The sequence below is a fragment of the Mobula hypostoma genome, chromosome 4, assembly GCF_963921235.1.
Source record: "Mobula hypostoma chromosome 4, sMobHyp1.1, whole genome shotgun sequence".
Taxonomy (NCBI): Eukaryota; Metazoa; Chordata; class Chondrichthyes; order Myliobatiformes; family Myliobatidae; genus Mobula; species Mobula hypostoma.
Genome location: NC_086100.1, coordinates 34,588,106 through 34,612,672, shown reverse-complemented (window position 1 = coordinate 34,612,672; position 24,567 = coordinate 34,588,106). Strand labels below are relative to the sequence as shown.

Here is a 24,567-nt window from a genome sequence, read left to right as displayed (position 1 = left end):
CAATATGGCAAAGATGTGGTAGATGGGATCTTGTCCTCTTGCAAATGACACAGGTCCTGTTTTAGCACGTGAACGTCGATGTTAACTGCCTCAATGCTGTTTCAACATGCTTTTACCAATATCACAATATTTTCTGGGAGCTTGTTGGGTTTTAGCATCATAGTTAGTACACCAAAGAAAGATGAAACCTAGTTCCTAAGCAGATATACACAGTCTTTTCCCACTGAGGCAGATGATACCAGAACTAGAAATGTTTAAGGGCGAAAGGCGAAAATTGTAAGGGGAACATCTTCACTCAGAGGGTGGCAAGGGTGTGGAACAAGCTGTCAACAGAACTGGTGGATACAGGTTCAATTTCAACATTTAAGAGAAGTTTATTTATTGATTTAGAAAAATAAGCACGGAATAGACCCTTCTGATCCTCTGAGTCTTTCCTCCCAGCAACCCACCTGTTTCAACCCTAGCCGAATCACAAGACAATTTACAATGACCAATTAATCTACTCACTGGTGCATCTTTGTCCGGAATTGAACCCTGAACTCCAACGCTCTGACCTGTAATAGTGTCGCGCTAATTGCTTCACTACTGTGGTGCCCCATGGATGGGTACGTGGATGTGAGGGGCAGTGAGTGCTATGGTCCATGTGCATCTTGATGGGACTAGGCAGAATAATAGTTCAGCATGGATGAGATGGGCCGAAGGGCCTGTTTCTGTGCTGTAGTGCTGCATGAGTCAATGGCTCTCAATCTGTCAAACGCCCATCTGTAATGTATAATGTATAGGTGATACTGCTGTTGCAATATTGCAGTTATACACATGCACTTTACTGAAATGTTAAATCTTGAGTTCAGGAGGAGGAATTGACAGGAGGGCTATTTAAAGGGCCCAGCTACATGCAAGCTGTAACTGGGCAGATGCCAATGGAAAACATTGTCTTGGAATATTCATGAAGACTGGCTGCTTGAATTCAGAGGTGTCCACATTGTATAATGGTGGGGAAGGCTGTGTGTGGGGATAGAAACCAACCAACCAATCATTGCTCCTCATGCCCATTTTTTGATGTACAATCACCCGTGGGTCTTTGGGTACACACATTGTCTATAGCCATCATCCATCTGTGGGGGAAGTATGGGGGAGGTCATTGGGGTTGGGGGTGGGACAGAAATGCTGGTGAGTTGGGAATAATCAGGAGGCCTGTCAGGGAAATATTGAGCAGTCTTCATTATCACTCCTTGATGATTCTCTTAGCAAAACGTTGAAGAATAACAGAGAAAAGTCTTCACAACATTTTTCATTGACAATTGTAGCTTTAATCTATTCAAACACTCTAGCATTTGATTTCAACACCATAAGTGCAAAAAAGATTGAGCTCAATCAATTAATTATCTTAATATGCTGAATTAAGAAATTTAGTGTAGTAAATCTAAATCTCGCAGAAACTACAGTTTACCTGTTAGTGGAATGGTATAGCAGGGGAAATTCAATCAAGGTTGAACAAAGTATTCTTTTGTCTCATTTTCTGGAGGTCCTTCTGGAAAATATTGTCTGAAAGCTATTCAGACCAGCAGAGCAAGTAACAGCATGTCCATTTACACAACTGTCGTCCCAGTGAATGCTGCCACTCAGGAATCATTATCCTCCTACGTGAAAGTTCGGAGCAAAGGTAGTGTAAATGTCCTGAGCTTTTTTCTTCTCTTGGACCGTCAGTGTTGGGCAGTCCTGTATGAAACTGTATTACCAGCAATAGTTCAAATGAAGTTGTTGTTCATCATCTCCTCCACCTGTACTGTGTGCTTATATTGAGTTACTCATCACTTCTAGAAGGCTAGGTCCAATAATACGATCATTGGAAAATCAATAAAACAGTAAATGCTGGAAATCTGAAATTGAAACAAAGTTTTGGAAACACTCAGCAGGTCAGACATCAGTCTGTAGAAAGAGAAACAAGTAACCTTTCACATCTGAGACCCTTTATCCAAACTGTTTTCCTTTCCACAAATGCTACTTAACAAGCTACCTTACTTGTTGGAGTTATCTGTTAAGGACCAAAATGTTCTGACGTAAATTTGGAAATGCTCTTCCTGGAAGTTCATCTGCACCGTTATCATTAAGCATGCGGTGTAATTGAGTTCAGTAGAGTACCATTGTTGTCACTGCTCTATACTGCTTTCAACATCTCTGACCAGGAATTAAATTCTAGGCATCTCTTTTTAATAGGCTTGAATGACAATTTGTGTAGCGGAAGAAGTTGCTTTACACAATTTCATATAAAGTATTTTGTAGCTAACTACTGTATATACTGTTGCCTTGCAATTAGAATCTTAGTCGCCAAAATCAACTATGACCATATGAGCTTCTTCTGTTGCATTAGTTGGGAGTGGCTAGTAGTATTGAGCAGTGGGGTGGGGGAGAGTGATAAGTGTTATCTAGAACATTAGATGAAATACTTCATGGAAACCAACCCCAGACACTTCACACTTCAGAATGGATGCTGATTTTTAGAGAGGTTTAGTAAGATCAAAGAAAAAATGCAGAAAGCTATACAGAACAAGGGATCTAAGCAATAGGCCATTTGGATTCAGAATTGGCTTGCCCATTGAAGACAGGAATAGTGGTCAATGGGACTTATTCTGCTGGAAGTCTATGACTACTGGTGTTCTGCAGGGATCCATACTGGGACCACTGCTGTCTGTGATATATATAAGTGGCCTGGATGTAAACATTGATGGGTTAGTAACTGCAGATGGTACAAAGATTGGTGATGTTGTGAATAGTGTAGAAGACTGGCAAAAGATACAGTGGAATATAGATCAGTTGCAGATATGGGCAGAGAAGTGGCAGAAGGACTTTAACCAGGCCAAATATGAAATGATATACTTTGGGAGATCAAATCTAAAAAGAGAGTACTGTGTTAATGGCAAGACCTTAAAAATGTTGAAGAAGGGAGGAATCCTGGGGTACAAGCCTGTAGTTTCATGAAAGTGGCTACACAGGTTGAAAGGGCAGTGAAAAAAGCATATGGCAAGCTTGCCCTTATTGGTCAAGGAACTGAGTTGAAGAGTTTGGATGTTATGCTATAACTTTATAAAACTCTAGCTAGGTCACATCTGGAGTATTGCATTCAGTTGTGGTTGCTCCATTATCGGAAAGATGTTGAGTCTGTAGAGAGGGTGCAGCCTGGCTTAGAGGGCATGAGCAATAAAGAGAGGTTGGACAAACTTGGATTGTTTTCTTTGGAACAGCAATGGCTGACGGGGATCTGGTAGAGGATTTTTGGATTATGAGAGGCCCAGATAGATTTGAGAGGCTGCATATTTTCCTCAGGGTTGAAATATCTAATACCAGAGGGTATGTATTTAAGGTGAGAGGGTTAAGTTCAAAGGAGCTGTGCTTAGCAAGTTTTATACACAAGGAGCGGTGGGTGCCAGGAATGCACTGCTTGGGTTGGTGGAGGAAGCAAAGTGTTCAAGAAGTAGATGGATCTGCAGGAAATGGAAATATATGGGCATTGTGGATGCAGGAAGGCTTAGTTTAGCTGGGTATTCAATTGAGTTGTTCAGAACAATATTGTGGACAACAGGATCTGTTCCTGTGCTGTACTGTTCTATGTTCTATATTTTGCAATCTGAAACCCAAAACAAAACAGGCAAATTTTTCCCCTGCCTGAGTTATTCCAATAAGCTATTCTCACCAAGGCAGAGTTACCTAAAAGCAGACAGATGGAAGTAGCAGCAGCTGTCTTTGTCCTGACCATGCTGCCTTGGACAGGCCATTGATTGAAGCTTTCATTCATTAAGACTTTGTGTAGTCAGCAGTAGTAAACACTATTATGTGGAACCCTTGGCATTTTATGGTATCTTAATTATTAGTGTATCAATGGATATAATAATTTATGTAAACTGACAAATATAATTCATATCAAAAACAACATATCTCAGACCTTCCCTTTTATACACACTGGCCCTCCCTCCTTTCTCTATAGCTTTATTTATCATTTTTTCCTGCTCTGTTGAAAAGGTAGTTGACCTGCAATATTTTTCTCTCCACAATCCACCTGACTGGCTGAGACTTCTTGATTAATTTCAGATTTCTATCGTCTGCAGAATTTTGCTTTTCAATTATATATACAGTATATTCATCAATATAGTATTTTGTGCTGTCACTGTAATCTGCACATAATTCTATGAACAGCACCAGCCTCTCTGCTTGGGTTTTATGGAAATCTCTTTTACTTTATTTAAGGAGTCAGAGTAAACCAGGCACGAGGCTCATATTCAGGGAGCAAGCGGCAGAGAAGTTATTCTGCCAACTTGGTCCGGACGCCCCCAGGCCATGATTCTGCGGAACTGGATGATACATTTGGTTCAACAGGTAATGGTTGTTGTCCTTTTGACCTCTCTTTTTCCAGATCTTTCTTTCTGGCCCTCTGTATACTACTGTTGGGTTAAGGTATAGAATTGTTACTTCTCTCGTAACTTTCCAATGCTTGTTTGTATTTTTATATAATCACCTACCTGTAACTGTTCAATTGATTTTCCCCCAATTACAGTACAGTTGCTTCTGTATTTTTCTAAAAGCTCCTTCACTTTCATTAGCAGGTATCATGCAACTTGAATCTGGCTATTTTATGGATTAATTGTTATCACTGGAATTTTGTTTTCTCTAGTCTGAGTATGAGACGACCACAACTGCTTTTTTCCTTTGTCTTTCTTTGGTTCTCTCTGCTCCTTTCTTTGTTATTTGTTCTTATAACATTTTAAAAAACCACTTAGCAATAAGTTTTCTGCCTCATTGTTGACTTCAGAAGACCCCTTTGGATCACATAAGTATCTGATCCAACATCAGAGACCTCTCATGAGGAAGTTAGAAGTCATTTCACATTGTTTTCTTTTCATTTCCATTTCATTGTGATTGGATGCAGGTCTTTTTGTTTAGAGTTCCTCTACTGCCATTGTTTAATTCAGCACAAAGACCAAGTAGTGGACACCTAGTCTTCATTCTGAAAGTTGACTGTCCTTGCCAGACTAATGTTGACCCACTGCAAGCTCAGATTGGAAATGATTCCATGGCACTCACCATTCATTAAAAAATCAGAGGCATTCTCTTGGTCTCCTCGTCAATAACTAGCGTTCCAATCATTTTAGTGTCTGAGCCTCTCTCAATCATCATTTCCAATATCTGGCTCCTAGGAGAAAGGGATGGTGAAGTAATCCATTTCTGGGTTGAGGAATCTTGTTTCTTGGGAGGTCATGGGAGGAAGGTTGCCAGATCCCGGGAATGGGGTGGTGATGGTGGAGGGAGCCTGACTGGAGGAGAGTGGTCAGAGCTGGGAACTGCCTGAACACGACCTATTTACACTGGTGTTTCCATGAGTGCCTATTGTCGAAACTGTTAATAACTTTTAACAACATTCCATCCTTGTGCTTTGGTCAGTTTCAGGAAATTTCAGGAATCTCTAGGTAATGACATTGATTCTTTTTCTTTATAAATCAACCTGGACATCTTTCAGATGTACAGAGTAGTCAATAATCAAGCAATTTTGTGAACATTTAAAATTTCTTTACTTTGAGAGGACTGGGGCTTCGTTCCCGAAATGGCTTGAGAATCAGTGTATTGATGATTCTATTTTGGATGCAATACATTCTCCTATTAAAGGACAATTTAACATTACCTTTTTACTAGCAGCAGAAATGAGGAATAAAAACCTTTCTGTGCTTTTCTGATTATAAACATTAGCTCAATCAATCAAACAAGTTTGGATGAGACTGGAACTAGAGGTCATGGGTTAAAGGTGAAATGTTAAATGTTTAAGGGGAACAGGATGGTTGTGAGAGTGTGGAACTAGCTGCCAGTATAACTGGTGGATGAGGGTTCAATTTCAACATTTAAGAGAAGTTTGGATAGGTACATGGATGGGAGGAGTATGGGGGCTATGGGCCAGGTGCAGGTCAATGGGACTTGAGAGAATAATAACTCAGCAGGTACTAGTTTGGCCAAAGCCCCTATTTCTATTCTGCAGTGTTCTGTGACTTTATAACAAGTGATTGTACACATAAGCATCATGTGCGTGAGTTGTGCTTGTGTGCTTGTGTCATGCGTGTGTGTTGTGTGCATTTATGTGTGTGTGTAATCTGTATGTATGCACCAGGTGTATGGATGTGTGTAGATAAGATGTGGCTTCCTATGTGTTTATAGGTTGTGCTCATTGATGAAGTTACTACTGACCTGATTGTCACCTCAGCTCTACATTCTTGTTTACCTGCAGTAACTTTTCAGCTCTTGCCTACCTCTGTCTAAAAAATGTTAATCGATTCTGCTTTCCCAACCTTCTGAGGAAGGGAATTCAAAGGTTCATTACTCCCCGAGGGGAGAGAAAATGTTTGCTTCATCTCTCTCTTAAGCTGTTTGATTCCTTATTTTTAAGCAGTGACCCAAAAACCTAGATTCTCTGATGGAGGAACGATCACCTCCACATCTACCTTGTTAAAATTCATCAGCACCTTACATGTTTCATTCTAGTTCCTTCTCAATCTTTTAAACTCCAGTGCATTGAAGCCTGGATTCACCAGCCTTTACCATTCCACATATTATTCAGCTATAGCTTATCTGAATACTTCTAACGCATTTACATCCTTCTTTGAGTAAGATGATACTATACACTGTCCTCCAGTGCTTTCTGCCTTATTGACATAAATAGAGAAAATGCTGAAAACTATCAGCAGATCAGACAGCCGCAGCAAAAGGAGAAACAGAGATACCCGACTCGCTAAGTCCTTTCACCACCACTCTCTTCACAATTTAAATCTAATGTGGTTTCTTTCTTCTCTAGTTCTGACAAAACAGTTTTGACCCAAGCATATTTCACATCGAACTGGAAAGGTGGTGAATTAAGTTGCAGAAATTGGGGATCGGAGAAATGGATGCATAGCTTAAAAGGAATACCTTTAACCGTATCAAGTCAATATTGCCAACATGATTCCATTATTTATTTCAGAATTTTGACGTAACAAGTTTATTGAATTTCAATCGGTCACACCAAAGCCAAATGCAGTATACCTTGTTACATCATATTTAATTTCCTCATCAATTTTAGGTTTTCCTTCCTCCGCCATCGATGCTGCCCTCAATCGCATCTCTTGCATTTCATGCACATCTGTTGCAATAACAGGGATAGGGTTTCCTTGTTCTTACTACCACCCCACAAGCATCCCTATCCAGCAGATCAGGTTCTGTAACTTTCACCATCTCCAACAGGACACTGCCACTAATCGCATCTCCTCCTGCCTCTCCACTTTCTGTAGTCTCTACGTGACTCCCTGTCCACTGGACTCTCCCCACTGACCTCTCTCCTGGCACTTATCCTTGCCAGCATGACAAGTGCTGCACATACCCCTTCATGTCCTCCCTCGCCATCTTCAGGGCCCCAAACAGTCCTCCCAAGTGAGGCAACACTTCACCTGTGAGTCTATTGAGGTCATCTATTGTATCTGGTGCTCTCAGCGTGGCCTCGTCTACACTGGTGAGACCCAATGCAGATTGGGGAACCACTTTGTCAAGCATTTTCGCTCTGTCCACCACAAAAAAAAAAGATTTTTCAGTGGCTACCCATTTCAATTCGACTACTCATTCCCATTCTGATATGTCTTTCCATGGCCTTCTCTACTGTCATAATGAGGCCACACTCAGACTGGAGGAGCAACACATCATATACCCTATTGTAACCTCCAACCTGATGGCATGAACATCAATTTCTCTAACTTATAGTAATTTCTCTGCCTTCCCTCCTTCTCTCTTTTTCCATTGTCTGTTTAGTTTCTCTCTCAGCCCTTCTCCTCACCCATCCATCATCTCTTCCTGGTTCCCTTCCTCTTTCCTATTGGTTCACTGTCCTCTCCTATTAGATTCCTTCTTCAGACCTTTACCTCTTCCAACGATCCCCTCCCAACCTTACTTCATCACCACATCCCACCTACCCATCTTTCCCTCACCTGGACTCACCTATCACCTGCCAGCTTGTACTCCTTCCCCTCCTCCACCTTCTTATTCTGGGTCTGCCCCATTCCTTTCCAGTCCTGATGAAGGGTTTCGGCCCGAAGTGCCAACTGTTTATTCATTTCCATAGATGCTGCCTGACCTGCTGCGTTCCTTCAGCATTTTCTATGTGTTGCTCTAGATTTCCAGCATCTGCAGAGTCTCTTCTGGTTACCACATCCTCCCTGTTTGTCATAACCTGCACTGTTCACAGTAAGTGTAGTCCAACCAATGTTTAGTACAATCACAACATGACATCCCAACTCAATGTCTTGGTATATGAGTGCAAGGATACTAAATGCCTTTTTCATTAATCTATTCCCCTGTGTCTTTGCAATATCTTCATATGACGTAAAAGCTCCTAATGTCCAAACCATTTACTCTATATTGTATGTCCTAACTGAATTTAACTTCTCAACATTCATGACCTTACACTTGTCTGGATTAAATCATAGCTATATGTGCTGTGTGCTGTGCGCTGTTGGTAATGTGCTTTGCACCTTGGTCCTGGAGGGGCTCTGTTTCATGTATGGTTGAATGTTAACTAAATTTGAACTCGAACAGAGCAGACTCGATGGGCCAAATGGTCTAATTCTGCTCCTATATCTTATTGTCTTGAATTCCGTCTGCCACTACTCTGTCCATCTGTCCAGCTGATCCGTATCCTGCTGTGTCTTTAATCAGCATTCTTCACCATCTACGACTTCATCATTCTTTGAGTCATCTGAAAGCTTACTGATTATACCCTCTACAATCTCATCCAAGTTATTTATATATATATATATATATATTACAAACAGCAAAGATTTCAGCACCGCTACACCACATCAGTAAAATTCCCATATCACTACCCTGTGCTTCCTATCACGAGCCTGTTTCAGATCTAATTTACAAAATCTCTTGTGCCTTAAACTTCTGGACCTGTTTGCCATGTTGTTCAGATTCACAGCTCCAACTTGTGCTCAGTATAGTGCCCTGGTGATGGTAATTTTTCAGAAGTCCTCTCTCCTTTCCAGTTTCAAGTCCCAACCATTTCTGGGAAGGTTTCACCTTCCTCTCATCTGGCTTCACCTATTACCTGCCAGCCTATACTCCTTCGCTTTCCCTACCTTCTTATTCTGGGTTAATCCTATTTCCTATAAAGCCCTGACAAAGGGTCTTAGCCTAAAATGTCAACTATTTATTCCCCTCCATTGATGCTGCATGACCTGCTGAATTCCTCCAGCATTTTGTGTGCTTTTCTGGGATAATACTCGTAAACTCCACAGTGAAGACTGGTGTAAAATATCTCTAATTCTCCTACTATCTCCTATTTTTCCACTATTAATTACCCAGTGTTTTCTTCTGCAGACCCAATTCTCATTTTATTTATTTTTTTAGAATATCTACACAAATTCTTACAATGGGCATTTATTCTTCTGGTTAGATATATCTCACTGTCTATTTGTTCCTACCTTACCCTGTCCAGTGTTTTAATCTGTATTCTCTCTGTGTGCTGCGAGTGCAGGTACTACGTGTGTATGTGTGTGTGCACTCATACATTACTGTGCAAAAGTCAGGTGCATGCCAAAAAATTCTGTTCTGCAAAGATGCCTTCAAAAATAATGAAATGATAAGTTTCTAAACAACAAAAATATTACTATATAAAGAACAGTAAACAGTAATAAAAACTAAATCAAATAAAATTTGGTGTGACAACCCTTTGCCTTCAAACTATCAATTCTCTTAGGTACCCTGTCATGCAGCTTATAAGAAAGACAGGTGGTAGGTTGTTCCAAGTATCCTGAAGCACTTGCCACAGCTCTTCTGCAGACTTTGGCTGACTTGCTTGCTTCTGTCTCTCCAGGTAACTCCATATAGCCTTGATGAAATTGAGGTCAGGGCTCTGTGGAGGCCACACTATAAGACCATAAGTTACAGGAGCAGAAGTAGGCCATTTGGCCCATCGAGGCTGCTCTGCCATTCAATCATGGGCTGATCCAATTCTTCCAGTCATCCCCACTCCCCTGTTTTCACCCCAACCCTTTGATGCCCTGGCTAATCAAGAACCTGTCTATCTCTGCCTTAAATACGCCCAATGACTATCTGAAATCATATACAAATCTAGGGTGCCTGTGACTTTTGCATGGTACAGTACACTGTGCATTATATTTTGATGTGTCTATGTGTATGTGTGTCTATATATAAATACGTGTGTGTGACATTTTTATGACAGGCGGTTGTATAATATTCTCAGTCTTGTCCTGTGGCCCCTGAAGTCAGACAAATAACTAGTCTGGCAAGTGTGTAGTGGATCAGTGTAATCTATAATTGTGGCAGGATGATAGCCCAGCTAGCTGAGCTGCTGATTGATAACTTCAGCTACTCAGATCTGATCCTCACCTTTGTTAATGTCTGTGGGGAGTTTGCATGTTCTGCCTATGAATGCACGGACTTCTCTTGGGTGCTCCAGATTCCTCCCACGGAGATGTGTGGGTTGGTAGATTAATCAGCCTGTTGTGTATAGATACGTGATGGTGGTAGAATTGATGGGGAGCCATGCGTATGCGTGTATGTGGGGCGGGGGTGCGGAGGATAAAATTGGTTGGAGTAGGATTAGTGTAACTGGGCACTGGGAGATTCATGCAGACTTGATGGGCTGAAGGGCCTGACTTGGTATTGTCTGACTTTGTGATTGTATTTCTGTTCTTGACAGGAATGGACAAAATTCCGACGACACCAACCAGTGTGGGATCTTCATCATCCTCTGGGTGGGAAAGGCAAAGTGTCCCGGATGGTAACTAATTCTTTCCTGTTTCATAACTCTTTTGGAACAATTCACACCTTTTGTTTTTGATCTTTACAAAGGTATTGGTGATTGAGCCACATGGTAAGTTAATATGTAGCAGTGTTACAGATACGGTGAAATTAACTGGGCACACTGAAAAATGATTTGTTGTTTTGATTGCTATAGATATACTGCACATTGAATTTTGAAGTGTTTTTCATCCTTGTGCTTTGAAGTAAAACACAATAGGCCAGATATACCTCACGTTTACTTCTCTCAGAATGGCTGTGGCCTTGCTTACCTTCTGCAGCTGTCTTACTGGTTCCCCTGTGGCCTTTCCACGTGCTCGAGCAGTGCACAGGGGGTGACGGGGCTGAATGTTGCAGAAGCCATGACAAAGGCCCCTCTGAACTGCCCTGCTGGGCCTCTGACACCACCTGGTCTCCAATACGTGTTGCAATGTACTTCTTTCGCAAAACAACAAATTTCATGATATATTGTATGCCAGTGATATTAAACCTGATTCTGATTCTGATGTGTCTTTAATCAAGGACAATTATAAGCAATTAATGCGAAAGTTTATAATGAAAAAAAACATAATTCTTCAAATAACACTCTGCTTATAAAAATATAAAGCTGTTCAAATCAAACTCTACTTACAAGAACCCACAAACATAAGAAATAGAAGGAATCTGGCCCATCAAGCCTGCTCCATCTTTCAATAAAATCATGACTGATTGGGCCATGGACTCAGCTCCCCCTACCTGCTTTTTTTCCACAACCCTTAATTCCTTGGCTGTGCCAAAAATCTACCAAACTGTGCCATAAATATATTTAATGAGTGAACCTGGGCAGGGAATTCTGCAAATTCACGACTCTCTTGGAAAACAGTTTCTCTTCATCTCCGTCCTAAATCTATTCCCCCAAATCTTGAGGCTATGTCCTCCAGTCAGGGGGGAAAAAATCCTATTTCTATCATGTCTATCCCTTTCCTGATGTTATATTTTTCTACAAGATGCCCTCTCTTTCTTCTGAATTCCAGTGAGTATAGTCCCAGACAACTCAATCTCTCCTGATAGGTTAACCCCCTCATCTCCGGAATCAATCTCATGAGCCTCCTCTGCACCACCTCCAAAGCCAAAATATATTACCTCAAGTAAGGAGACCAGAAATGCACACAGTACTCCAGGTGCAGCCTTACCAATACCCTGTACAGTTGCAGCACAACCTCCCTGCTCTTAAATTCAATCCCTCTAGCAGTGAAGGCCAACATTCCACATGCCTTCTCGATAATCTGTTGCATCTTTAAACCAACCTTTGCAATTCTTGGATTCATGTTACAAGCACACCCAAGTTGCTCTGCACAACAGCATGCTGCAATCTTTCACCATTTAACTAATAAACTGTTCTGCTTCTCCTTCCAAAGTGGGTAAACTTGTATTAACCATGTTGTATTCCATCTGCCAGACCCTTGCCCACTCACTATATCGCTCTGCATCCTCTGTACAATTAGCTTTTCCACTCAGTTTAGTATCTTCAGCAAATGTAGATACCATACACTCAGTGTCCTTGTCCAAATTACTAATGTACATCATGAAGTTATAAGCCCAGCACCGAACCCTGCGGTCTCTACTGACTGCCAGCCCTAGAAACACCCATTTATCCTAACCCTCTGCCTTCTGCTGGTGAATCAATCCTCTATCATATTATGTATGATAATACACTACCCACAACTCCATGCATCCTTATGGATAAGACTCTTATGCGGCACTTTATTGAATGCCTTCTGGAAATCCATGTGTACAACATCCACCTGTTCCCCTCTATCCACTGCACTCAATATATCTTCAAAGGACTCCAGTAAGTTTGTCAAAACAGGAAAATTAATAAGTGCAAAAGCCATCTAGTCAGTGTAAAGCATTATGAAACAGGCTGTGCTCCATACTTGCAAACTGCAACCCACATCATAGAACTCTGAACACACTTACACACGCAGATACAGGCACAATATATTCTCAGTTTACCAACCTACTGTTAGATGTGACAGCATTCAAGATGAGACAACCCAACAGGCTGTCTTTCCTCTCAGGTGGATGGAATAGCTGGTGGTATTCCAAAGAAAAGCAGAGGAGTTATTCGCAGTATCCTAGTATCCCAGCATCTATGTATGTGAGGAAGATCCAACATTACAGGGAGAGAGGAACAAAGGGGTTTGTTTTAGGTTGTTTGAAGAAGGAGCTAGCATTGATAGAACAGCCTGGTTGGTGTCTGCTGTGCGGTGGATGTCTGATCTTAGATTGAGTTTTAAACTTGCAAATGGTGCCACCAGCTCATCCTTGCAAGACAGACTGGTGTAGGCTCCATTTCTGAGTGAAGCAACATCGGGATCATGTGAACAGTCACCGAGGAATCAGTGATCTTAAAGTAGGATGTTAAAATACAATGGATTAATCTCTCCTCCATAATTTAGATGACGTGACATTTGCTGTTTTTTCCCTCTTCTGGAAACATAGTTAATCTAATCTAAAGTAAAGCAAATGTCCATGCCCTGTGCAGATATTGTGACTTCTAATTCTCTAAATATTGCAGACTCTGTATTGATCAAAGTTTGTCTGCAATACTCACCGTGGAACCTGGCTACCTGACCCAGCAGCACTGGAAGCAGGATGGAGGAGAACCTGTGGGTGGTGGCATTTCCATGTGCAGTGCTGGTAGCAGAGGAGGTAATATGTTTGGGAGCTGCAGTTGGTGAAGCCTGAGGCGGGGATAGCAGCTCACTTTGAAATGATACACTCCGCAACCACTGTGCGCTAGTGGTGTAGGGAGTCAGTGCTCAGGGTGGTGGATAGAATGGCAGTCAGGACAGCTGCTTTATTGGAGCTGGAATTGGTTTGTCATTGTCACGTGTACCGAGATACAATGAAAAGATTGTCTTGCATGCTGTTTTTACAGTTCAGATTTTTTACACAGTGTATAGAGATAAATAAAATCATAACAATGCAGAATAAAGTGTAACAGCTACAGGTAAACAATAAGGTGCAAGCTACTGTAATATCCTAAATCAATAGTGAACATTCCCTCTTTTAGCTTCATAATGAAAGAATCGACTGCACATCTTAGTAATCAGTGGTTTTTCATTTCCATGGAAATGAAGACAAATTGTGCAGTTTCAACAGTGAAAATTGAGCCTGGGTTTCTGGCCGTGCAATAATTTTGAAAATCACCATCAAGAGGTCTAAATTGAAGGGATTGAAAATTCCTGGTGTGGAAACATCCCATGAGCAACAGAGCAGGCCACAATGTAGCTGTGTGTTTGGGTAATGTGTGTACGTTGGCGTGAAATAACCCCTATAGGCTGCTCAAACCACATCTGAGCTCTACAGCACTGTGAACACACAGAAGTGTTCTTAATATCTTACTTGATTTTAAATAAGATATTATTATCAGGAGCAATTAATGGAATTAGTGTAAATTAATTCCATTCATATAGCTATTGTAAATATTCATGATCTAGGAAAAGCAAACAAATATAATGTTTTGCAGATGATACAAAGGTGAGTAGGCAGACACCGTGAGGAGCAGGAAAGAGATTGCAAAGAGGTATTGACAGATTATGGGAATTATTCCAGTGCTTAAGAAGAACATGGTAAACAGCCTCAATGACTCTTTTCCAGTCACTGTTACATTCACTGTGATGAAGTGCTTTGAGAGGTTGGCAATGAAACATGCCAACTCCTGCCTGGGCAGTATCTTGGGTCCGCTCCAATTTGCCTACCATTACAAAAGGACCACGTCAGATGCCATTTCTTTGGCTCTTCACTCAATCCTGGAAAGTCCTGACAGCAAAAGAGTATGCATCAGGATACACTGAATCGTTACCCAGTCAGTTTGGATTGGCAACCACATTTCCTCCATAATATCCATCAGCACTGATGCATAAAGCCCTCTGCTCTACTCCTTTCATACTTACGACTGTGAGGCTAGGCACTGCTCCAATGCCATATTTAAGTTTGCTGACCACACCACTGTCATTGGCCAAATCAAAGGTGGTGATGAATCAGATTTAGGAGGGAGATTGAAAATCTGGCTGAGTGGTGCCACAGCAACGACCTGTCACTCAATATCAGCAAGACCAAGGAGCTGATTATGGACTTCAGAAGGAGGAAACCAGCGGTCCAGGAGCCAGTCCTCATCAGGGGATCAGAGTTGGAGAGGGTCAGCAACTTTAAATTTCTTGGTGCTGTCATGTCAGAGGATCTGTCTTGGGCCTAGCATGTAAGAACCATTATGAAGAAAGCACAGCAGCACCTCTGCTTCCCCAGAAGTTGGCAAAGATTCATCATGACGTCCAAAACTTTGACAAACTTCTATAGAAGTGTAGTGGAGAGTATCAGAGCCTGGTATAGCAACATTAATGCTCTCGATTGGAAAATCCTACAAAAAGTAGTGGATATGGCCCAGTCTGTCACGGGTAAAGCCCTCTCCACCGTTGAGCACGTCTACACGGAGCACTGTTGTAGGAAAGCAGCATCCATCATCAAGGACCCCTACCACCCTGGCCGTTTTCTCTTGCTGCTGCCATCAGAAAGAAGGTACAGGAGCCTCCAGACCCACACCACCAGGTTCAGGAACAGTTATTGTCCCTCAACCATCAGGCTTCTGAACCAGAGGGGATAACTTCACTTGCCCCATCACTGAAATGTTCCCACAACGCATGGACTCATTTTCTTAGGCTCTTCTTTATGTTGTCTATTGCTTATTTATTTATCATTATTATATATACATGTTTTCTTTTTTGCGCTTGCATAGTTTGTTGTATTTTGCACATTGGTCATATGTCTGTCCTGTTGGATGCGGTCTTTCATTGATTCTATTAATGCTTCTTGGGTTTATTGTGCATGTACGCAAAAATGAATCTCTGTTGTATGTGGTGACAAATATGTACTTTGATAATAAATTTACTTTGAACTGTTGAAATTATTTAAATGATCAAATACTAGACAAAGTTTGAGCAGACCAGATGAGAGAAGAGAGTCAATATATAAAACAACTAAGTTCTGTGGGATAAAAGCAGGCTGAAACAATGTGTTAATCAAGACAGTCCTGTTTGTGGATGTGGAGGGAGTAAAAGTAAGAAGGACTTGGTTTGGGGACTATAGTTGGAGGCTTTGGAGGAAAAATTGCTCGAGGAAATGAGGTTACACATTGGCAGAATAGTTTGGCCTTCTGTGGTGGCTCATGGTCTGGCTTTTTATTATTCTGTAAAAATTATATTTGATTTATGACAAAAAGTGACTACAATTACTTTCAATATTACATAGCAATTGGATTTATTAAGGCAGGTGTGTGTGATGGAATATGATTCACATGTGCCACTGCATCAAGTCCATTCCTGTCTTCTCCTGTTGACTGATGCAACAGTGGAGCATGTAAAAAGGAATGTTTTTGAAATGTCTCTTGGCGACTGGATTGGAATGAAACCATTGCTTGTGTCTGTGTTCTAGCAGTTGTGTTAGAAGACCTTATGTTCCTGTATGCTTGCCCTGTCACTTTCACAGAGTTTCATATCTACATTTTTTGTATAACTTCATCTCCACTAATTTTCTATTCCCAATAAACTCCTGTCTATGAAATCCCCTTAAAGTGGCCATTCCTTTTGTGGATTGGACTTGTTAGTCTCATTGAATTAATAAGTCATATTTGTTAAAATAAAACATACTGTAAAGTCAATTTAATAAACGTAAAACAGTTTTTTAACTTCAGATTTAGTTGTAAATTGCATTGAGCAAACTTGCTTTAAGGACTTGAAAGTATTCCTTTTACCAGATTCTGCATGTTCTTCTTCACAACCACATGGAAGGCAGAACAGGTCTTACACCTACAGACAAGTTGCACCATGTCTGAATGTGATGCATTTGCTTAAATCAAATAGTTGCTTGCATCCTTTATTATGCAGTTAGATTACACACTGGGAACAAGAATAATGGGTGAAAACTCCAGCCATGTTCTGAGGCTGCTGGACAAAGATGTTTTTTTTTTAAAGGCCATTTATCTCAGATTTCTGCGGTTTTCTGCTGATTACAGGAAACAATCAGTATAGCTCCTGGGAAAATTCACTGCTTTAGGAGTGGTTAAAGTGGAGGTCCTTTTTTATATAAAGGAAGCAAAGCATTAGAATTCTATTTTCCCCTTGGCTCACCTGGAATATTAAATCTATTTCATTTCATTCTTACGTTTTTTGCCCTCGAGCGAGTAAAGCTGAGCAGCTTGTTGAGCATCTGAAGCAGATGGACCAGGCATGATTCTAGCCATGGAGGATGGAACTTCTGGAAACCAATGAGAGGAGCAAGGAAATCCAGAGAAGAACCTTTTATTCCTATCACTTGTGCACTATTCAGGAATATTAAATTCCAGAAGGGGATCAAGAAAGCTGCTGTTACATAGGGGACTCTGGCTTTGGAGCAGTTCGCCAAAAATCTTTTGCGGCTACCAGTTAACGCTTATCTTTTCTAGCCTGCTTCAATGTTTCTGAAATAATCATTTTTATCTCTCATCTTCTCTGCTTTCAGCAAATAGTTGGATACACACAAGCTACCTTTCCTAAAACTACATTCAAACAATAATTACAACGCCCTGCATGACCATATATACGATATAAGTCAACCAATATTTAGACCCTTTGTTAACAAAGGAAGAGAACTGACAGGGTAGCTCTTTGCTCACCTTCACTTCTCTCTACTCTGCTTTTTTAAAAAAAATTCAGCCGGCAACATAACTCATTTTGTTGCTACTAACTGCTGTTGGTGTGTCCCCATCCCTCCGCTCAATATTTTCATGTAATCCATCCTGTTCTTCCTTTGCAAAAGAAGATGACCTTGAACAGGAACCAGTGCGCAAGGACTGGTGGTGGGACTCACCCAATCTACAAAGTGAGCAGCCCACTGTGAAGAACGTTGACTGGGAGACTGATGCCCATGGAGACGGCAGTGGCTTGGGTTTGTGCAAATACATACTTTTATGTGGTGGTGATTTATATTCAGACTTCTTTATGTATTTTCATTGCAACTTTATGAATACTGTTTATGTGCTCACCTGGAGTTTTATCTTTAACAGAAAATCCTGATGCCCTGGAAGAGAAATCAGATGGCTCTGCACTGCAAGGTTCAACTGCACGCCCTGCTTCAACCACACCACTTAAGACAGGCGTTGGCCCAATTGCAGACACTTCTGAGGAACTTAGTGAGTTTAAAAGGGAGGCACAGAGTGAGTCACTGATCATGGTACAAGAAGGGGCAGAAGCTGTGGCTGAATGAAAATTACAGCTGCTGAGCTGAGGTTTGGTGAGGCTGGAGCCTGGCTTTGAAGTCTGAACTTAATGGGGCTACTATGTGAGTGGGTCTGTGCAATGTTGCACCTCCGTGACCTAGTTCCAATGAAACCATTAGCACACTGCAAATGGTCACTGCTTTGTGTTTAACTAGCAGATGGCATTATTGTTACCAAGAAGATGTTCGTGCCTCTGATGTCAAAGAAATGGCATTTAAAATGTGATAGCATTTTGAAAAAAAAATTATTAAGAGACATTAAAGAAATTCTCAAAATCTGAAGCAAAGTGGTAGTTTTTACTTAGAGCATTGCAATGTTAGAGCTTGGCATCCAAAAAAATGTCAGATATACATAGGTGGAGGTGTTTGTCATCCTGTCTCCAGTTTCCTGGCAGGATATTCAGCAAAATCATTTAATTCATCAAATTGTACTTATTTCAAAAATAAATTGGTTTGTATGTCAATGAGTATTTTTCTAATAAGAATGACTCACTAGTGCAATCGCACTTCTGAATGTAAAAGCATAGCAATTAATTCACAACACTGAATTAACAACCATTTTAAGGAAACATTTCAAAGATAGCTGGGACAATTACAAGTAATGAACACTCTAGATTGAGGTTTGTGCTACTGAGTTTTCAAGCAAATTTGAAAAGGTTTCCTTCAGAAAGTAAGGAGGCATGGGATCCAAGGAAATCCAAGGAGACCTTGCTTTGTGGATCCAGAATTAGCTTGCCCACAGAAGGCAAGGGGTGGATGTAGGAGGTTTGTATTCTGCATGGAGGTCAGTTACCAGTGGTGTTCCACAGGGATCTGTTCTGGGACTCCTCCTCCTTGTGATTTTTATAAATGACCTGGATGAAAAAGTAGAAGAGTGGGTTAGTAAGTTTGCTGATGACACAAAGGTTGACAGTGTTGTGGATAGTCTGGAGGTTTGTCAGAGGTTACAGCGGGACATCGATAGGATGCAGAACTGGGCTAAGAAGTGGCAGATGGACTTCAACCCCGATAAGTGTGAAGTGGTTCATTTTGGTAGATCAAATTGAAGACAGAATTGAAGACAGTTGGCAGTGTGGAGGATCTGAGAGATCTTGGGGTCCATGTCAATTGGACACTCAAAGCTGCTGCACAGGTTGACAGTGTTGTTAAGTAGATGTATGCTGTATTGGTCTTCATCGACCATGGGATTGAGTTCAAGAGCCGTGAGCTAATGTTACAGCTATATAAGACCTTGGTCAGACCCCACTTGGAGTACTGTGTTCAGTTCTGGTCACCTCACTATAGGAAGGATGTGAAAACTACAGAAAGGGTGCAGAGGAGATTTACAAGGATGTTGCCTGGATTGGAGGGCATGCCTTATGAGAATAGGTTGAATGTACTTGGCGTTTTCTCCTTGGTGCGACGGAGGATGAGAGGTGACCTGAGAGAGGTGTACAAGATGATGAGAGGCATTGATCATGTGGATAGGTTTTTCTCAGGTCTGAAATAGCTAACACAAGAGGGCATAGTTTTAAGGTGCTTGGAAATGGGTACTGAGGGGATATCAAAGGTAAGTTTTTCCACACACAGAGTGGTGGGTGTGTGGAATGCACTGTCAGCGGCGGTGGTGGAAGCAGATACAATAGGGTCTTATAACAGCATCTTAGTTAGGTACATGGAGCTTAGAAAAATAGAGGGCTATGCGCTAGGGTAATTCTAGGCGGTCTCTAGAGTAGGTTACATGGTCAGTACAACATTGTGGGCCAAAGGGCCTGAAATGCATTGTAAATTTCTATGTTCTATGTTCAAACTTGCAATGCAAACAGGCAATGTGAGCTTAATTTATGAGTATTGCTATATTACCATTGAGATTCAGTTTGCTGGATGATATTTTTATCTTCCTAGTTTCATTTTCTTAGACCATAAGCTGCTTGTCTTCAGTCAAGTTGTACTCAACAGGCATTGAACCTGAGATCAAGGAACATGCATTCAGTTTGTTCATTAACGTCACTCTGACACGCAGTGAACTGAAGACAGAGAATGATTTACCGAAGCTGTCAATAAGTATTGTGAAGCAAAGATGGTCTGTTGACTGGAGTGTATATCTAAACAACCCTACCTCAAAAAGGGCATCAGCTTATTTAACAAAAAGTTTCTACAAATTGCAGCAAGCAGAAATTGACCAAAACGCCAATGATTGTATATTTTCTCCAAATAAGTGCAGTAACATCAATCATAACCGCTTACAGCAGTGATATCTAAGGAATTACTGAATATTCTCTGCTATTTCCAGGAATAAGCAAGTCAGAGTATGAAGCTATATGCATTACTTACTATTACACTGATATGTACCAGATGCAAGGGAAATGGGAGAATTTTATATCAACAAGATATTGAAAAATGATAGTTTATTACAATGGGGAATAGCAGTTTAAATATTGGGGAAGGGGTAATTAGATGAAGAAATGGGCAGAAGAAGGAATTGATTATAAATTAGTACATTGGTATTGTGCACTTAGATAACATATGCTTTCATAACTTATACACACCATGTTATTTGCTTGAGTGCATTTGATATCAATTTAATACTGGCACATTAAATCTTAAAACTTCTGTTACAACACCTCCCCCTACTGATCAGCCAGGTGAAATCCAAAATTTTCCATGGAATAATTGGCCTAGAAATTCTTTTGTGCAGTGCAATATTTGCACATGCCACGTGTGTGCTATGTGATGCAGCTTTGATGTTTCATAAATAGGAGGACTTTCTGTGGGCTTGTGTGATCTGAGAATGCCCATCTGAGTTTGTAGGCACGTGAGGTGCCTGGAGATGTTCAGTAACATTTTTCAGAATAAGAATTATTATCACTGACTTAAATGGTGTGAAATTTGTTGTTTTATGGCTGCATAGCAGTGCAAAGACATAGAATTACCATAAATTACAAAAATATATGTAGTGCAGAAATTAAGGAATGACAAGCTAGTATTTGTGGGTTCGTGCACCATTCAGAAATCTGATGCCAGAAGGGAATAAGCTGTTTCTGAATCATTCGATATGGATTTTCAGTATCCTGTACCTCCTCCCCAATTGTAGACAGCATGTCCCAGATGTGATGGATGTTGCTTTTTTGAAGCACCGTTTCTGGAAGGTGTCCTCAAAAATGGGGAAAGTTATGCCGCTGGTGTAACTGGCTGAGCCTTTGTGATGCTGTGGATTGTAGCCTTCATGCCAGGCTGTGATGCAACTAGTCAGAATGTTCTCCACCATTAACCTGTAGACATTTGCTAGTCTTTAGTGACATAACAAACCTCCTCAAACTCCTAATGAAGGCAAGCTGTTGGCGTGAATTCTTCACGATTGCATCAATGTGTTGGGCCCAGGATAGATCCTCTGCGATGTTGGCCTTGTGGATGTTGAATACAAGATTTCATTTATAACACCACTCGTTACCTCACAGATTCTACCAACAGTGGTGTGTCATCAGCAAATTTATAGGTGGTGTTAAAGTTGTTCTTCGCCGCACAGTCATGAATATAGAGACAATGGAGCAGTGGTCAATCATCACACAATGTAGGCCTAGATACAAGGTCAATAACTTTATCCAGATTTTTATGGTCCTCAAATGATGCTGGTAGGTGAGAGGCTTTCTTTGGGTGTTATTTAAGAGGGAACTACCTGATCAGGCTTAGGCCACACACACAAAACTATCTTCTTTAACTTTGAAGATAGTTAACTACCTAACTATTTGCCCCCCATGGCAACTTATCTTCACGTCCCGGCTTCGATTGTAATCCCAGCTTTTGGCTGTCACACCACTCTGAGTCATGGCCCCACCTCCCTCCGCAACACCACTTCCAAAGCAGCTCATAGTAACCTAAGCCTTTTCGTATTAAACCCTTCCACCTGATTGAATACTGTAGGATTTTACCCTTCCCTCTTCCATAGCAACGAGATGCACCAACTGCAGTTGCAGAATGTTCATCTCATGTCCTTCCATGCGCTGAACAATTTCTCAGCCATTACCCTGAATGTTGGTCAAATAGAGGAAACATGCCTGCTATCATTTAATAGAACATTGATTTCTCTAACTTCTTGTAATTGCCCCCTCCTCTTCAACATTCCCCATTCTTGTTTCCCTCTCACCTTTTCTTACCTGCCTGCCACCTCCCTCTGCTGCTGCCCCCCTTCCCTTTCTTCCATGATCTTCTATCCTCTCCTGTCAGATTCCCCATTCTCCAGCCCGTTACCTCTTTCACTAATCAACTTCCCAGCTCTTAGTTTCACACCCTCCCCTTCCAGTTTCACCTATCACCTGCCACTTTGTACTTGTTTCTCTCCTCTCCCAACTTCTTACTCTGACTTCTCCTCTTCCTTTCCGGTCCTGAGGAAGGGTCTTACCCGAAATGTCGACTGTTCACTCCTTTCCATAGATGATGCCAGGCCTGCTAAGTTCTTCAAGCATTTTGTGTATGTTGCTTTGGATCTCCAGTATCTGTAGATATTCTCGTGTTCGTGATTAAAGCTCTGCCAGCTTTCCCAAAACATTGGAGATTAATTCTGTCAATGCCTGCCAGTGATTAGCTGGATGTCATTTTGGGGCTCCCTTGGTGGCATTCAGCATTCAACATGCTCAGTCTTGGGGAATGTTTTATTTTCAAGAAATCCAAGGCTAGGCTCTTTGTTCATTAATCGAAAATCATTGCAATTGTCCCAGTTTAGACTATTTTTTTGTATTACATATCAGATAATGCTTTATTTAAGTATAAACACTTTGAAAATAAAGAATATATGATACTGACTGTTCTAAACCAATAGTAGTTAATTTAGGAGCCTGTGTTGTAAATTGGAGACATTTGAACTAGTTGGTCATACAAAATAAGTTGGATGTATTTGTAAGCATGGTCCATATGATTTAAGCTAAGCTGTTATTCTAATAAACCTGAAACTACTGCAGTTTTTGACATTCAAATTGGTATATTTTCTTTATAAGCATTATTTTTAATTAAGACAAAAAGGATTAAAATCCTAATTGCTAACATTGAACTGATTTTCAATTTTTCTCCAATTTTAACAATAGTTTCTGTTTTCCAGGCAATGGGCAGAGTCCGTCAATAGCCTCAGTCCGGACACAGAAATCATACGACAGTTTCTTTGCATCCAGGTATCCTGATAAATCTATCCAAAACAGAGTATCACTAGCTTCTTATTTCATAGATAGTAGAACACAGAATTTATTCCATCTGCATAAAATAACAGGGACTAGAAATGCCCTGTGGCATTTCACTGACATTTCTGAAATAATTCAAGGATACGAATCTTCTTGCTCTCAATGAGCACCACCTAAGTTCTAATAACTAAAATTTGCTGTAACTCTGTGGGTGAAGCAACATCTGCAGTGAGGGGAACAGGGGGAGGAATTGTTAAGATTTCACAATCGATGCATGGTCTTGGCCCAAAGTGTTGACAATTCCTTTTCCACAATATGTTGCTTGATTTCCTCCAGCAGTTTGTTTTTTTGTGGCAGATTCCAGCATCTGTTGTCCCTGTGTCTCCAAAATACAATAACTGTTTTGTGGCTCTTAGTACTTTATTGATTGTATGCAACTGGACTAAAAATAGATAGCTTTATTTTTTGGTTTCAAATATCTGTGTCATTGGTATGGTTCTATCAAAATAATAGATGTACAGTATTGAAAACATTTAAGGTGGGTTTAATCTGGTTCCACTCTTTGAAACGCTTTGATTATCTGGTGTGAATCTAGCAAGTTGCTAACCTTCCTTTCCTTTCACAATAAGGTTTAATCTGGGAAGGTACAGAAGTCTTAGTCAGACTGGAAAATACATACCAGTAACACCTAACTGCCTATCTGCCAAATTGGACACATCTCCTGAAGCAGAGATTAATGATTATATGCCACTGGTAAGATAAGCTGAAACTTTGAGGAGTTTTTGTGAACAAACATAATGAATCCTTTGTTCAAGACACCTGCCACTGCAAATTCTACCACAATTCACAAATACAAATAGTGATTTGTTTATTTAGTAAAAATGATAGTACATGGTGCAAGCTGAATCATCTGCAGCTCAACATCAGTAAGACAAAGGAGATGGTGATGGACTTTAGGAAGACTAAGCCTGCGAAGGAAGCACCCTTTAGGAAGACTAAGACTAAGATGGTGAGGACATGGATGTGGTGAAGACCTACAGGTTTCTGGGAATGCACCTGGATGACAGACTTGAGTGAAGCACCAACACAGAGGCTGTGTACAAGAAGGGCCTGAGTCGCCTCTGCTTTGGGAGGAGACTGAGGTCCTTTGGAGTATGTAGGCCTCTCCTTCACATGTTCTCCCAGTCTGTTGTCGCCAGTACAATCTTCTATGAGGTGGTGTGCTGGGGCAATGGCACCAACACGGGTGATGCCAACAGCTCAATAAACTGATTAGAGAGGCTCACTCTGTTACAGG

The 24,567-nt window shown here is 41.0% G+C and overlaps 1 protein-coding gene across 5 annotated transcripts in view; it reads left to right on the top strand.

Moving 5' to 3' along the window:
• vwa5b2 (von Willebrand factor A domain containing 5B2) overlaps positions 1-24,567 on the top strand; it is a 132,021-nt gene that overhangs the window by 103,672 nt on the left and 3,782 nt on the right. For 3 of the 5 annotated variants that reach the window (XM_063045566.1, XM_063045567.1, XM_063045570.1), the window contains 7 exons: positions 1,526-1,663; positions 4,243-4,371; positions 10,727-10,807; positions 17,665-17,793; positions 17,912-18,037; positions 23,195-23,264; positions 23,900-24,023. In XM_063045566.1, coding sequence (XP_062901636.1) covers positions 1,526-1,663; positions 4,243-4,371; positions 10,727-10,807; positions 17,665-17,793; positions 17,912-18,037; positions 23,195-23,264; positions 23,900-24,023 — 797 coding nt within the window. The remainder of the gene's footprint in view (positions 1-1,525; positions 1,664-4,242; positions 4,372-10,726; positions 10,808-17,664; positions 17,794-17,911; positions 18,038-23,194; positions 23,265-23,899; positions 24,024-24,567) is intronic. The other 2 variants (XM_063045568.1, XM_063045569.1) reach the window with 2 other exon arrangements.